Source organism: Montipora foliosa, chromosome 6, assembly GCF_036669935.1.
Source record: "Montipora foliosa isolate CH-2021 chromosome 6, ASM3666993v2, whole genome shotgun sequence".
NCBI classification, from domain to species: domain Eukaryota; kingdom Metazoa; phylum Cnidaria; class Anthozoa; order Scleractinia; family Acroporidae; genus Montipora; species Montipora foliosa.
In genome coordinates, this window is record NC_090874.1 from 71,088,883 (window position 1) to 71,105,993 (window position 17,111).

Sequence of the window (17,111 nt, forward strand, 5' to 3'; positions counted from 1 at the left end):
ATGTCCATTACAAACTGTTATTCACATGCAGAGTTTATCAGTGCTTATTGCACTGTAGCACCACCCTCTAACTTCTATTGTATTTTACTTTCGTTGTCTTCAGGTGGCTCAAACCAGTTTCAACACTTTCAAGAGACCTTTTTATTAGAAGGATTGGCGCTACAACACTTTATCACTTACCAGCAACAGCAAGTTATTGCTGAACAAGATGCAGCTATTTTTGTGACGTAACAAGTTACCATGGCGACAGGAAAGCCTTGCAAAAACAGCCTATATTTTGGCTTAAGTTACTCATATCTGAAAAACGAACGCGGTGACCCCAATTTTTTATTGCACAAAAATGATCAGCAGGCCAAGATAAAACTCTGCAGAGTTTTATAAAATCCTGTGAAGCGGATTCAGAGCTACCTTAAATTTTTAATTATTTAAGGTGGCTCTGAATCCGCTCCACAGAACATTTTTAAACTTTGAAGAAAGTTTTATCCTGGCATGCTGATTACATTTCAAAAATAAAAAATGGGGGTCATAGAAATCGTTTTTGAGATATGATTACCTAAAGCCAAAATATGGGGTGTTTCTGCGGGGTTTTCCTGTTGCCATGGTAACTTCTTATGTCACAAAAATGACCGAATCAATTTCAGCAATAACTGGTGTTTGGTATGGTACCATAACATCGCTTTTTAGTGATTAAGTGTTGTAGGGTCAATCGATCCTTCTAATAAGAACGTTTCTATCAAGTGTTGAAACTGGTTTGAGCCACCTTAAGGCAACGGTCTCTGGCTGCGGCTTGCAGGTTTTAGTCTCTCGTTTCCCCTAGAGAGCTGCAAGTTATCGGGCGGTGTGGCTAACGCCATTTTGCAAACTTGCAAAGGAGAGCTACTGAGACCATCGCCATCTACAATATGCAGGTCCTCCTTCCGTTAGTAAACCGCAAATGCCGCTAATACAATGAAAAAAAAAATTGTACCGATTGTGCTAGCAGTATCAACTGTCTAGAACTCCTTGCAGGGGTATTTGTAGTCTCTATACTTGCGAGAAACAAGGGACAGATGAAGACTCGCCTGTTAAATCCAGCAACCAAAAAAATGATAAGAAGTGTTGCCATTTAGCTAAGAAGATTTCTGTGTTGGAAATAACTTTGACATGTCACGTGATAGTATATCATCCTATAAAGCAGTTAAGGTTTCATATCTTATCATCCTCCAATTACGAAGCCCAACAACTGATCACTACTCGTCAGCTTTCGTCCTGGTTCGTTGGCTTTCTCAGTTACCCATGGACAAAAATGCGTGACGATTCCCACCGCGTGCGGGTTGCACCCGAAGCATTTTTTACAGAACCTCTCTTTGCCATAGCTTGACTTGGTACTTGAAGATATCTTTGGTCAATGCTCGAAGCCCCTCGGGGCCTGTCGGCAGCCAGTCGTGAGCTAAAATGGTTCCTTGTGATGACGGTGGCAATTTGTGGGGAAATTAAACGCCGGCGAAAATGCAAAAGACGAAATAGTGTTGCTCGAAAACGACGATACATCGTGGTGTAAATGATGGGGTTATATATAACCGATGCCTTGGCCAATAGTTCTGGTATTTCTGCCTCCCAATCCTCTAGCATAAACGTTTTCGTAAATACCGCAACCAGGCTGACGCAACAATATGGCGCCCAACTAACCAAGAAAGCAGCAACATTCATAGCTGTCATTTTAACAATTTTTAGTTCAGATTGTCGCTGTCTTAATTGGATTTGTAAGTTTCCTGGGACGACAACATTATGGACTAAGCTGAAAACAAATCAAAAGACATCTTAAGCTATAATTTATAATAAGGGTTTGGTCTACGCCTTTGCAGAACAGGAACGCAACTTAACGCTATTGCTAAGACAAATATGAATATTAATGCATGGGTCATGGCTTGGCGTCCTGTTCGAGCCTACTAGTTTTCGATAAAACTGAGTCAAGTCGCTTTGCGAAATAATCTGCTCAGGAATGTCTAGGCTGAGTATGATTGAGATACCATACGATTCATTGAGCCAGTTACTGTACATACAGCTTGCTTGTTTCGTTTACAAACAAAACTAAATTTATCTCGCTAGATCTACTTGTGCAACCTAAGCCTCACAATTTTCTCAAAACACAAGCATGTTTAATGCTCCTAAGGGCCTGGCCAAACGGGAAATGTTTGGCAACCAAGTAACATCAAACATTGTTTGGTGACCAAACATGCTGATGTTGAATTAAGTGGCCAGATGGCTAAAACACATTTTTAATCTAACTGAGATCAACCTCCACAAGCAAGGAACTATGGGTCACAAATATGTAAAAATACGTGGATACAAACGGCTAAACAAGCGTGGTATGCATGCGCGCGCCAAACATTTTTGATACGGCTGTCCAAACTAACAAAAAACAGTACCTCGACCACAAAACATATGGCCTTCAAATTTGATTAAACACGATCAAGCAGCACCAAACAAGGTGGCCAAACGGTAAAATGTTTGGTCACCAAGCAATGTTTGATGTTGTTTGGTCGCAAAACATCTCCCGTTTGGTCAGGCCCTAAATTACTATATTTCAACTTTGCGGAGGTAAATTGCCTTTCCCTGTTAAACCTAGTCTGTACTTTTTATAGGTTTTATACTTGACCTTTGTGCCAAGCCGACCTAAAAAGAGGCTCGGACCTATCATAAACTGTTTCCTAATGCAAAAATTGGTCAAAGCCTGAAAGAAACGCAGTTTGTGATGTCATCATTTAAGCAGAGACCTATTCGTCTCTGGCTAGCTCGACCTTGATTCTGCTACGACTGCTTTTATCAACTTGTGCGGCCTGTTTTAAACAAAATCTAATGAGGTGCTCATGTCAACTGAATGGCTCAGTGAGAAAAGTTGTGGCTAGGGAAGTAAGCATACATTTAGCATGGGAAAGCGAGGAACAAGGAACACTGTACAAGCAAATTAGGATCATCCCTAGAGAAACGATCACTATCATTACCTATAAATTTTGTAGTAGCAAATCATCATTGCCGTAAGAGGCCCGAAAAATCCAAAGAAAACAAGCAAAAGGTTATATGCTGTATCCGAAGCAGATTTTCCTGACCAGTCTGGACAGCAGCTTATTTTCGAAGCGGAAAGAACGAACCGATTCCAACCCAGCAACGGAGGTAACATACAAAGAACACCATATATCCATGCCACTCCCATTAAACAGGCGACTTGGGAAGCTGACTGTCTAGAACTGCTATTCACTCGTTTCAGTCCATAGTAGGATACGACGCTCATTTCGGTCAGAGTAAAAATCGATGAAATTCCCACTGCGCCGTTTACGAATCCTCCCCAACTGCAGTGAGAGCTCTCAAGAAGCATTCCACGTAGATTGGCTTGCATTGCCACAGGATACCCAAACACGATGATAAAAATATCCGCGAGCGCAAGGTTAAGCATGAGGGGAGTCATGGTTCGCCTGCGATGTTCATGTTGGTATAACACAACCAGTGTCATAATGTTTCCAATAAAACCGACTGTCAGGATGAAAAACATTACGACGCCGTAGGCATAGTAACCACCGTTGCTGACATGGTGTGTTACTTGGTCACTTTGGTTCATAAATTCTTTCATATTGCAGTCTGTTGGCAGTGATTGCGTTTTGTTCTGAAACAGTGATAAATAAGAATACTGTCGAGAAAACAGGTAAAAAGCTCAAAATTTTCATTGCTTTTATACAGTGAGTAAATAACCGCCCCCTCACGAACGAAAGTCAAGCTAACGATAATTCAAGTGTCAATTGTATTTAGTGCGAGAGCACTAATTGTAATTGAATACACTGTATACAGAAATCAAATTAACGTTACATATGCACCTTATTCTAAAATGGCCAGCATAAAGTATTATTTTGCTTTCTTACAAATTAGCTCTTGTTGCCTCGGTCAAGGTTGAATATTCTTTTGAATTTTTAGTTTGAGAACGAAGCAACATGGGCTAATTGCAAGCAAACAATCCTATACCAAAATGGCCGCCATTTTGAAATAAAGGTGTAAAGTAGTCATAGAGATCTCACCCGTAGGTCGTGGGTTCAATTCCCACCCTGATCAGAGTTTTTCTCTGTTCTCCTTGTGTGGACCCATTTCCATCAGTAGGGCTAACGCTCACATGGTTCATATGGGGTAGAAACTTAGCACTTCACGTTACACTCTAATCAGTTACGTCTATTGCTACGTCATAGCCTCGTTTGCATACACAAAAACTAAGATGGCGGATTTCAATTTAAAATTGCCCTTTTTTGAAGCGTTGTTGTTGGCTATTTAAACACATTAAGCCCAAATGAGTGGTCAAGTATGACAATGCAGGTAAAGAACTTTCGATTCAGGGAAACTTTTTCTAGGCCGTACTTTTCCTTTAACTGCACAAACAATGTTTTTGGCCATACTTTTACCTCTCACGGGATATATGATGAATCCTCGATTGACCTTTTCTCACACGGCAGAAGAGTTTAGTGGTACAGGTGAATCATTGCTCAACACACTAAATTCGAGCCGGCTCCAGTTTTTAAAAGCCTGTTTTTTAAGGCTTTTTTACATTTCATTATCTCAGTTGATCTTTCTTATCATGACAAAAGAAAAAAAAAAAAAGCGTGCTTCATCTAAAACTTAAGCTGTTGTACTGTATCTGGCATTATCAAAGATCAAATATGCACATTCATGTGCCTATTAATTATTTTATAAACTCGAATCTTTATGGAAATTTAAGGCTCTGCCCGGGCCCTAACTTGTCACTGGGCGAACGAAGATTATGGACGGATCAATTTAAATTAGAAAATTAAACGAGGCATACCTGTAAGGTGAAGTTTGATTGGAATTCTGAGTCATTGGTCAGGAACGTAGGAGTCACGTGAGACAGCGGATAGAGCGCACGAAACCAGAGATTGCAGTCTTTAAAGGAGAGATTCTGAATTGCCACACAAGGTTATTTACAAGTTTATTAATTTTGAAAACCCCTAAGTACACAACTCGCATTTACGTACACAACTCGCATTTAGCAAAGGCTAATCGAGGTGAGTTGTTCCTACACAACGTGAATTCAGGTGGGTGAGCACTCACTTACAATGAGTTTATAGGCTGAGGACGTGACTCCTACGTTCCTGACCAATATCTCATAGAATTCCAATCAAACTTCACCTTACAAGTAAGCCTCGTTTAATTTTCTAAATCTATTTCGTCATTGGTCTACGTCACTGCGAAGTCACCCGAGAGTTTAAAGCAGTGTGGCAATGAAACAATTGAAAGTTAAAATATATCATTTTGTTGAAAAGACTGTGGGGTACAAATTGTTCCCCAAATTCGCATTGTAACTCAAGGGTTTGTCGTAAAACATCCGAAAAGTAGACTCTCTTCGTCATTCTGCACTGAGCCTCAGTTCATTATGGTGTACAATGACGTGTTGTCAGCATATGCTACTCATGTAGATGTAGAATGAGTACTGTGTGCTCCATAAACAGATACATTTATACCTGATCTTGAAAAATAAAAAGATTTTATCCATCTGCTAACCGAGTCCTCGGGAACTGGTTTAAACGGTTTAACGTTAACATAACGGTTTAAGCCACGACTGATCCTCCCATTATGCCCACCTTCTGTTTGTTAAGGTATTATTTAAGGCATCTTTCAACATATAAGACACTGTCTGGGGAGTAAGCTTTAAAAAACTAGTTGTTCCTGGTGCTTTCCAGATTTAGATATTTTAAGTAATGTGGATATCTGAAACAACACACAATCATCACCCGTTTTCATTGCAATAATTTTAAGGCCGTGAATTGTCTGACAAAGTTGCCCAGAAAGTAACATAGTTAACACACCGGCATTTCAAGGTAAGGTCCTCGAGACTCATTTCGTCGTTATCACCCAGTGATTTTATGTAATGTAGCACATCATCAATGTTTCATATATCTCTTGATAATGAGGTGATATGGTCTTGACTCGAATAAACCTTTTAGGAATCTTGTTACTAGAGGATGGTGGCCAAAGGAGTGTCCTGGCAGGAAAACCACAGTGGAGAGAGCATTCCTTACAGTGTTAATTGTACTATAAGGACACCCATCGTTGTACAGTGTATCATAGTAAAGAAATTCAATACCATCTGCTACAGTAGCAGTAACTTCCCACCCCGACAAGTGGCATGCAAGGACCTGCAGTTGTCTGTGAAGTGGATGCAGTATTTCTGCATATGCTGGTAAAAACAATGTTTGAGCCATCCATGGTTAACAATAGAGGAAAAGATTAACATTGGTATAAGATGTGGCCACCAAGTTTAAGTTAGCCTGTTGGGAACAACTAGTATGCCAGTTGCTTCCTGTCTGTATACATTATGGAAGGCTCTTGGAATACTACAGAAAGGTGGAAAGGGGCAAAAAAGGCTCCAGGATCAGGTCTATATGAAATATACTTCTCAACCTGAAAATTAAGTCTAGAGGCAAATAGATCGATATCAGGCTAATTCCAAACCAGTTCATTACATCCCTGTAGAGAGACCTATCAAGACACCACTGTTTCCTTCCTTGATAACAGGGATTCTTTATCACCTTCAATATTTGGTTTTCCAGGAATATGTGTACCGGTAACTGAGAGCCACACTTTGTGCTGGATACACCCGGCATTCCCATATCTCCTTAACCAGCCTACTGTTTGCAAAGGAATGACAGGTGCAATAGTTATGGTGTTATCAACCATGATGTTAATATGCTTCCCTGATGGTTGGTCAATAAATCACTTTAATGCAAACAGGGCAGCGAGTATTTCCAAATAATTAATATCATGCTGAGCTTCTGGGGTCAAGTTCCGCCCTGTTGAGTGACCATCAACAATGCTCCCCAAACAACCAGAGATGCATCTGTGGTCACTGTTACTGTAGATTGTCTCCATGGTTAATTACATTCTATGTCCTTGGGAGAGACAGTTTATGTCTGATATGGCCTCAATTGAGATGGTCATAGATTTATCAAAGTTAAAGAACAGGAAGGCTTAATAACATAAATTATATAAAGTAGAATATACACTCTCCACAGGAAGCTACAGCTATTCAATTCAATAAGTGGTTTTAACGCATATTCCCTTTAACTTTCAAAGTTTGGAATTTCTCCATTTCAAGTGTTCTGTAATGCAGAGGCCCATACATAGCCCCAGAGAAACTGGAAGTCATAAACGCCAGGACTGCTGCTTCTTCCGTTAATGCATGGGTGCAGGGTTTTAATAGTTGTAGACAAGCATCGTTTAACTTTTGAGCCCCATGTGGAGTTAGTGTGATGGTCATGTGGTTTGAATTTAAGATAAACCCTAGGAATACAATTTCCTGAGTAAGGATTAGAATAGATTTTCCTAGGTTTACAACAAATCCGAGTCTATCTAAAAGAAAACAATGTTTCTACAACATTCTTGATGAAGGCATTATAGTCATCTGCTGCAAGCCAAGTATCATCTAGATATGCGACAGAGACAGGACCTTTTTGTCTTAGGTCTGAAAACACTGGCTTCAACAATTTGGTAAATTTTCTTGGACAGATGCCAAGCCATTAGGAAAAACACTGCCCCTTTCAGCAAAATGTCAGATATATATATATATAGATATATATAGTGAGAATAAAAGCAGTTTACCCAACGATGAACTCCCAGTAAGAGGATCCAGAGGATACGTGTCTCTCGGTAAATCTGTAGATAGGTATAATAAATAAAACGACGAAGAGACAAACTCTTGACAGTTCCAGCGTTTAATCGACGTTTCGGCCTTCGGCCTTCTTCAGGATAGTTTAAAAGTTAAAAATTAAAAAAGCTATATACAATGGTTGTGAGTGGCAGAGTTACGGGCTTTTATATAGTACACAAAAAATGGAAATTAAGGTTATGTAACAAAAGAAAAGTCTTAATTACAAGCTAGGCAAAACAAAAAACAATTGATAAAAAGGAACAAACAGACTAATTAGATAAATCGTGTTATTACGTAACAAACTCCCCATTGAGGGCCTCTGAGTGAATGTGCGGGTCAATGTCATAACAAGGTCCTCAGAGAGGGCCCCTAAACAATGTAATAGATTCCCAATCGAAAGCCCCTGAATGAAAAACCAAACACAAACATAACAGAATCCCCCAATAGAGTTTTTGAACAAAGACAACAACGACTAAGTGAAGGCTTACAAAACAAAAGGGCAAGATTACAAACTGGGAACATTCAAAGCTAGATGGGAGCTAACGGGGTCCTACAGACAGCAAAAATTACGATGATTACAAATTTGGGCTGAAAAGAATTTACACTACAATAGAGACAAAGTCAACTGTTGTAGCAGATTTGGATTTGGATTTGGATTTGAATTCACGCCTTTTGTTAAGACCGTGTGGATATAATGAAAAGAGTTGTGAGGTCCAATATGCTTCTCTGGTGAGGAGCAGTTGTTCAAGATACTAAGTTTAAGAGTTTTGCTACGGGCCGCATATATAGGATTAATCAGAAATTAAGCTGTACTTCCAGAAATGTCATTTATTTGGCTGCTTGTAACAAATGCAAAAAGCAGTACGTGGGCTCCACTTCAACAGAATTCAAGGTTCGTTTTCGTAACCATAAATCATCAATGCTTAAGAACAGAAGAACATGTGAGCTGGCGGTCCATTATAATTCTCTTGAGCATCAAATTTGTCAAATTAGTTTTATTATTATCGAACAAATTGTAAACCACAAAAATGCCACCCATCTTGAACAACTGCTCCTCACCAGAGAAGCATATTGGACCTCACAACTCTTTTCATTATATCCACACGGTCTTAACAAAAGGCGTGAATTCAAATCCAAAAATCGTATCTGCTACAACAGTTGACTTTGTCTCTATTGTAGTGTAAATTCTTTTCAGCCCAAATTTGTAATCATCGTAATTTTTGCTGTCTGTAGGACCTCGTTAGCTCCCATCTAGCTTTGAATGTTTCCAGTTTGTAATCTTGCCATTTTGTTTGGTTAGCCTTCACTTAGTCGTTGTTGTCTTTGTTCAAAAACTCTATTGGGGGATTCTGTTATGTTTGTGTTTGGTTTTTCATTCAGGGGCTTTCGATTGGGAATCTATTACATTGTTTAGGGGCCCTCTCTGAGGACCTTGTTATGACATTGACCCGCACATTCACTCAGAGGCCCTCAATGGGGAGTTTGTTACGTAATAACACGATTTATCTAATTAGTCTGTTTGTTCCTTTTTATCAATTGTTTTTTGTTTTGCCTAGCTTGTAATTAAGACTTTTCTTTTGTTACATAACCTTAATTTCCATTTTTTGTGTACTATATAAAAGCCCGTAACTCTGCCACTCACAACCACTGTATATAGCTTTTTTAATTTTTAACTTTTAAACTATCCTGAAGAAGGCCGAAGGCCGAAACGTCGATTAAACGCTGGAACTGTCAAGAGTTTGCCTCTTCGTCGTTTTATTTATTATACCTATCTATCTATATATATATATATATATATATATATATAGGTTGAATGAAAAATGGAGTCAAAAGCAAACTACTCACAGGTTCATGTTTAATGTAAAGAACAAACGTCTCGCCCTTCGGGCGTCCTCAGTGTTCACAATAAGCTAAAAACTAAAAAATACTTGGCAGGAACTGAGTCGGTTTCAAGATCTTATACATGTGAAGAAGTGACAGTGACGAAATAAACAGATTGCTTAATTACACGAAATTTACAAACAAGCGCTAATGAGTAGGTGACAAAATAGGCCAGCTTATGGACAGAAAAACCACTTACACAATAGTAGATGAAGTGAACAATATAGAGTTAATTATGGGAGCTAACCATCACAGTAAAAAATTAAAAAGTATTATATCTAAAGTTATGAAGAATTTAATAGAAAAAGTGTTTTGGGAAAGAAAATAAATGAAAATGGCTAAAAAATGGCTAAAAATGCATGGCTAAAAAATAAAACTTATTGGCTAAACCTAATTCTATTGTTAGAGTTGAACTCTGATCGTTTGTTAAGGCCGTGGGGATGAAGAGTACACAACTGGGAGCACCAAAAAGCTTCCCTTGTGAGTAAACGCCTATCAATGTGATCTTCACATTCATTAACAATTTTTTCGATAACAATGAATTCAAAGTCAGACATCTGGTGTTCAACTCTATTGAAATGCACGGCTAATTCGCACGTAGCCTTGTTAGTAAGCATAGCCGATTTGTGATTCCGAAACCTGACCTTGAATTCATTGGATGTTGAACCCACATACTGAACCTTACACTTTTTGCAAGTGGCCAAATAAATCACGTTTTTAGATTTGCAACCAAGATGTTGCCTAATAGTGTAATAACGATCTGTACGAGCGCTGTAAAAAATCTTATCCTCCTTTAAAAAGTTCTTACATAAATCACATTTTTTGCTACATTTAAAACAACCTGTAGCAGAATGGTCGTTGTTAGTATAATTAGATCCCTTGGGTCCCGCTAGGAGCTCTTTGATGGTTTTGGCCCTTCTATAAGATGGAATAATTGACCCTTTGGGAAACATCTGTGCTAATATCGGTGAATCATAAATTAAATGGCTATACGACTTAATGATTTTACCAATGTTGGGCAAATGAGGGTTAAAATTAACCACAAGGGGAAAAATAACCTTTTTCTCTCGTTCTTTAGGTGAAAGAAGGTCCTCCCTGGGTGTATCTTTGGCCTTATCAAATTGTGTTTTAACTTTAGAAGGGTGGTAACCACGATCTACTAGATAATTCTGATATTCCTTGCTACGTTCTTCAAACTTTTCAATTGGGGAACAATTTCTGCGAACTCTTGTAGCAACTCCGAACGGGATAGCCCTGGTACAATGAGATGGATGGGCACTGTTACGCAATAAGTAGATGTGATGGTCCGTAGGTTTGGAATAGATATCAGTCTGAATAAGCCCATCAACTAAAAGGAGGGTGAGATCCAAAACATTGAGTGAAATTTCTGATGATACCATGGTAAATTTGATGGTGGGGTACAGTGAATTAATGAAATCGGTAAAATCCTTCAGCTTAGTGGTACCCTGGGTCCAAAGATCGAAAATGTCGTCTCGATATCTCCACCATAATTTAGGTTTGGTTTCCCCAGATTTGGCCTTTTGATCGATAATTCCCATTGCCAAATCAGCGTAACTACACGCGTTCTTAGGGCCCGTTGCGGTGCCATGAGTTTGCAAAAATTGTTGATCCTGAAAGTGGGAATTGTTGTGCTCTAAGCAGATCTTCACAGCTTCAACGATACATTCAGTTGACGGAATTTGGAATTCTGGTGAATTAAGAGCATTTGTGACAGCTTTTATTCCCAGATTGTTGTCAATATTGGGGAACATTGACACAACGTCCCAGGAAACAAGAAGGGTACCTTCGGGGAATGGTCCAGTCTTGTTGAGATCTTCAATTTTTTGCAGTAAGTGGGTAGTATCTTTGACAAATGAAGGCAGTTTTTGGGCTAATGGCTTGAGATAAAATTCGGTAAATCCAGAAAACATTTTTTCCATTAAATTCTTCATAACTTTAGATATAATACTTTTAAATTTTTTACTGTGATGGTTAGCTCCCATAATTAACTCTATATTGTTCACTTCATCTACTATTGTGTAAGTGGTTTTTCTTTCTATAAGCTGGCCTATTTTGTCACCTACTCATTAGCGCTTGTTTGTAAATTTCGTGTAATTAAGCAATCTGTTTATTTCGTCACTGTCACTTCTTCACATATATAAGATCTTGAAACCGACTCAGTTCCTGCCAAGTATTTTTTAGTTTTTAGCTTATTGTGAACACTGAGGACGCCCGAAGGGCGAAACGTTTGTTCTTTACATTAAACATGAACCTGTGAGTAGTTTGCTTTTGACTCCATTTTTCATTCAACCTATTTATCCTATTTATTACCACGTGAAGTCAAGGCATCGTGTATCCTTCTTTGGATCCTGCTCGCAAGTGGCATTCTTCGTTGGCGACGCAGCATTTTACATTCTACCTGCTATATATATATATATTTTTTTTTTTTATAAAATGGGTGAATGGGGACTGAGTAATATGCATCCTTGAGACCAATGGATGCCATATAAGTATAACAGCCTGGTGTCATAAGGCATACAGCGTTCCATATAGATTCCATTTTTAAATAATGGTGTGTGATTACTTTATGGAGTGACTTAAGATTTAAAGTTATGCGATGGGTTCCATCTTGTTTAGGACTAGTAAAGATGGGGGAAATATACTCCCCATATTCATGATCACAAGCCACAATACCCTTGGCATGCAGTAGCTTAGTGATTTCTGACTCAACAGACTCTGTTTAAGCCTCTGAGAGGTTAGCATGAATTAAAGCCCTCTTCTGACAGGGATTAGAATAAAACTCAATCTTTTGACCAGACACTAGTTCAGAATTTCTGGGACTGAAGTTGAAGTTTGCTATTGTAAATACTGAATGGTTGGCTATATTGCATGCACTGAATTCTTTCGTTCAAATATGCTGTCAATAGCACCATGGAGTCAATCAAGTCCAATCTGTTTGATAGGGAATTTACTATTTCCGATCCGATGGATCCGTTTTTTTCTTGGAGTAGCTGGCTCTGGCTGTTGTTTCTGAAGTGTAGGGATGGTCCTTCCCTAAAAAAGGATAACTTACGGCCCGTTCGACAATTGTATTAATTGGGGCTTGCAGTTATGCCCTTTGTTGCCGTGCCACTGATCGTATTTGAAGACGAATGTCATTTACGTTGGGTGTGTAATTCATCCCCAAATAACAGCTTGGAAATTGGTACGCTCGACGCACATAACGTGGCGTCATCCTTGTTTACGTTCGGCCAGTTTTCTGGCATCCCTTCGCCTCTGTGATATTTCAAAACTGATGTCACCCAACGGAGCAATGGCATCTGCATTCATTCTTATAAGCTCATTGGTGTCAGGGGATTAACTGAATTTTCTCCCCGCGAGCTTTCAACAGTAAATCTGTTGTCTTTTCACAAATATATACCTCCTTGGTCACGGTGGACTGTAGGGCTGACTACTTGAGGTCTATGCCTTGTACGTAGCAATATGATCAAATCGCTTCCAGATTTCAGGATTTAAAGTAAAGTAAAGTCAATTTATTTAACGTCGGTAGTTCCTTCAGTTTCAAAACTGGTATCAATGGAAGCCGACGATGCGCCTTTTTCCTGATTCAGGTGTTCCCTCTTCATCTTCCCTCAAAATGGTGTCTTCGTTGTTTTCTTTATAGGCTTCCATACGGTAGAAAATATCCGAAAATATATTCGAAATTCAAATCCTTGACTTGAAGCTCTGAAAAACGACGCTCAAAAACCGTCAAGCTCTGGTTTCGGGCGCTCTATCTCACGTGACTTCGTAGTGACGTAGACCAATGACGAAATAGAATGTTGTGTCTTTGGCTACACAGCTGAATTCAACTTCGTTCAAACACCTGGGAAATGGCGACTAAGAAGCCATGCGGCTTAACGTTTGAGAATATCAAGTTAAGCACGTCAGGTTTGTCCTTTCAAAACAACATGTAAGAGAAAACAAGAACAAGTTCCAACGGAACTCTCGAGCCCTTTGATTTCAACCTAGTTTCCTGAAGGTGACGATTCAACATTACTGGATACTGGCTTAAGTTGTCAGTAAAGTGGAATTGCATGTATCCAGCGTAGGGCCGAAAAAAATAAGGTCGGGGGCAGAATTAACTAATTTTGTCATTTTACTCGAAAGAAAACGTCTAAAACTCACTTGAATTTGTTTTCCTGTTGATTGACTCGCTGGCCCGGAGCAAGGGCGAACGTATTTGCGCTGAAAAGCCGATGTGGCTACGAATCAACACGGACCAGCGTAAAAACTCCTTGCTGTTTTCGTCGGTGAATCAAGAGGAAAAGTGAGATACACCTGTCGAGTAGGAGGCGTTTTAATTGAAGCTCTAGCTTTCGCCAGTTAATGACATAGAGATACAATAATCTTTTTGTGGCCTCATGTGCAGCCGGAGGCAAGAAAGCCATTTAAGAATATCGTCATGTAAAGTCGTACACCGTCGTTGTTCAAGATTTGCTTTTTAAAATTTAAATCTTACAATTCAGACACTTGTACACAAAAGATACCTCTTGAGAACGTCAAATCAATTGATTAATTATGGGAAAAGCGGCTTTGATTGCCTTTTTTTAGCACAGTGAAAGGAAATTTTATTTTTTAAGTACAATAAAAAAGCTGATATCGTAGGTTAAAAATGCATTAGTCATTTTAGTTATCTTTTTAAGTTTATTTTATTTATTTAGGTTCTTTGGGAACAAGGATACAATGGACACTAGCTTTTAAACAAGACTCTTGAAAAAAATTGGTTTGGTAGACGAACCAAACCGAGAATTGCCCGCCTCAACAATTTTTTCAGAAACAAAAATAACGGCGAAAAACACTTTATTTTATTGGGGTTATAGGGTACTAGTTCGAGACTGCCGGTGTTGATCACTGTTCTTAAGAAAGAAACTTGCGTCAAAACTACTTTTTGTCTGTTGATCTTTGAGCAGACACCGACAACTTGAGTTTGTCAAGTAATTGTTACTTCTGTGTCAGTAGAATTTTTATTAGCGCCGTTCGTTAAAGAAAAGGAAACTTGAAAAACAAAACCGGACAATTAACATCTGCCTTAAGGAAATGGAGTAAGAAATTAACTGTCTTTGTCTTTCTGTTAAACAAAACTTCTTCGACACAAAAAGCAATTTGCCTTCCTTTTTTCCCCGTCTTCCCATTGCCATTAATCATTTTCATGCCAGAATTTTTCAAACGCCAGGCCGCTCACAAAAACAAAAGTCCTTTGGCTACCTATGTACCTGAAATTATCTCATCCTCGCTAAACTCCGAAAGCGGTGGAATAAGACTGATGGAGGGATCAAAGACGTTGAACTTTTGTTCTAATTAAGAGAGGAGATCTCGGTTCCTCGTTTGTACATCGGAAAAAAAAACCCACATGTGATGCGACTATTTAGCTTTGCGTCCACGCTAAATGGTCACAAGAAGACGTTATACATATTTCAGGTTTAACAATAGAGAGCAGAATACCACATTTCCATTTTAATTTCCGGCAATGGATATTAGGTTATCAGTGATAAAACTGCATGAATACCCCAAGCGGACTTAATATAGGTACTCTTTTTTTACTGTGAAATTAGCACATTCATGTACTAACACGTTTGACGATTATTCGGGCACCTCGTCTCGCAAGTTTGTTGCGGTACATGAAAGTTAGTACGAAACTTACGTACTGTAAAATAAAAAAAAAGTAATAAAAAATAAGTCGAGAGATTTTAGCATCCCTTTTTCGTGAGGCAAATGACAGGCTAGTCGGCCTGTGATGAAAATTCTGTTATCCCAGTACCTCCTTTCTTTTGAAAAGTTTCACTAATGTATGTTTGTAGCTAACAGGCAAGGAGAATAAATCAAACAAGTTTCTCTGATTTTTGGAAAAATTAAACTCTTATTTCAGTCTGACGTTTATAGCCGTTTGCCTTAGACGCGATCCTATAATATAAAGCTCTCTGACAGTTGACAAACTACCAAACTGCCAGTTGTTGTCGTGAGTTTTTTAAGTGGTAATTTTCGCAATCGTTGCGGTGTTCTTTTCAGTACTTTACGCAACGACTTGTCGCATCCCTGCCTGAAGAATTTATAGTTTAACATTATTTCAACATTAGTTTAATTTTTCTTCTGCAACTTGGGTTCTGTCTGTCAATGAAATGAGATGTTTTTGACCTCAAGTAATAAATCCGGCCAAGATGGTGACTCAGGACCCATCAACACGCATCCGATTTTTTTTTAATTCGCAACTTTTTCTTTCCGGATACGTCTTCTGTCCACACGTATCCGACGAATTCGCTGGCGAATCCGGGACTTTTTGAGTATGCTCGCCAGAGTGGATATTTTTAGATCCGCTATGAATCTGGAACCGTGTGGACGCTAAATCCACATTTTTTTTATCTCGATGAAGTAACAAGATCGAGCCCAGTTCCTTACCGTGAAATCAATTCTCAAGATGGCTGCCGAGCAAAATTCGAGCGCTTCACGGCGCATGAGCTGTTACCTCAGTTTCCTTGAGAAGTCCTGAGTTCTAAAGTGAATCCGGATATTTGAAATGAGAATATTTTTGAAACCGGAAATAACAAAATACATGTCAACGGGGCCTCAGAGTTAGCAGAAACGTTTCCTGTCGAACAAGACCGTAAGGAATTTTGTAAAACTGATAGCGAGAAAACTGTTGCGAGCCTTGTCCACATATTTGGGAGTTAAAGGAAGAACGATGCTAGGCCAAGACACAAAAATCACCTAAAATCGCCTAAATATGTTTCCGGAAATTTCTAAAAATTTTTCTCTAAAAATCTCGATTTTTTTTCTAAATATCCTGCTTTTTTTCTGAATATCCCAGCAATAGCCGTCCAAAGTATAAGGGAAATTCAAAGTTACAGGACAGTCAAGGGTGTCCGTGTAAGGCATACAACAAACCTCTAAACATTTTTAAAACATAATTATATAGAATATAGAAAATAGCCTTCGAAATGTCTAGTTTCCAGTTCCCCCTCCAGGAGCCCGGTCACTATATTTATCATTTTCTCCTGATTTGCATTTATTTGTTAGGTAAAATTACATTTTACATCAACTGCAGTGACAACACTTCAGACGAGATATCCTGTTGCTTTAATTTCAGTCACAGATTTCAAAATCTTAAGCTTGATCTTTTCCTTCGGAAAACTGTAGTAAGCAACCTTAAACTCCTTACTTTCGAAAGGGGTTGGGAGGAAAGATCACGGTTAAGAGCCACCTAATAACTCGCAATCAAGTACTGGACAGATCATTAAATTTGAATGTGATTGGACAAAACAGTCGATGGTGGGTGTTCAAACCTGGCCAAAAGAAGAAAAGCTTAAGTTAAGGATTGGAGAGACATCTGTCCTTTTGGACACAAAACTAACAAAACAAAAACAAAAAAAGAAAACTTGAGCGATTATAATGCGGTAAGCCTCCTTTTGGATATCTTCGTACTGCAAAAGTCCGAAACGTTCCAAGTTGTCAGCACATCCGTTACATTTAAATTGAGGAAAAAATATCGGGAAATATCGCGGGGATAAGAAAT

The 17,111-nt window shown here is 38.8% G+C and overlaps 1 protein-coding gene across 1 annotated transcript; it reads right to left on the reverse strand.

Moving 5' to 3' along the window:
* Positions 1–627: 627 nt before the first annotated feature.
* Positions 628–13,851, reverse strand: LOC138006238 (rhodopsin-like). Its single transcript, XM_068852442.1, has 3 exons — positions 13,730–13,851; positions 2,985–3,640; positions 628–1,777 (listed from the first exon to the last, which is right to left on the reverse strand). Exons 2-3 carry the CDS (start codon positions 3,605–3,607, stop codon positions 1,270–1,272), a joined length of 1,131 nt encoding a protein of 376 aa, XP_068708543.1. The 5' UTR covers positions 3,608–3,640; positions 13,730–13,851; the 3' UTR covers positions 628–1,269.
* Positions 13,852–17,111: the final 3,260 nt, after the last annotated feature.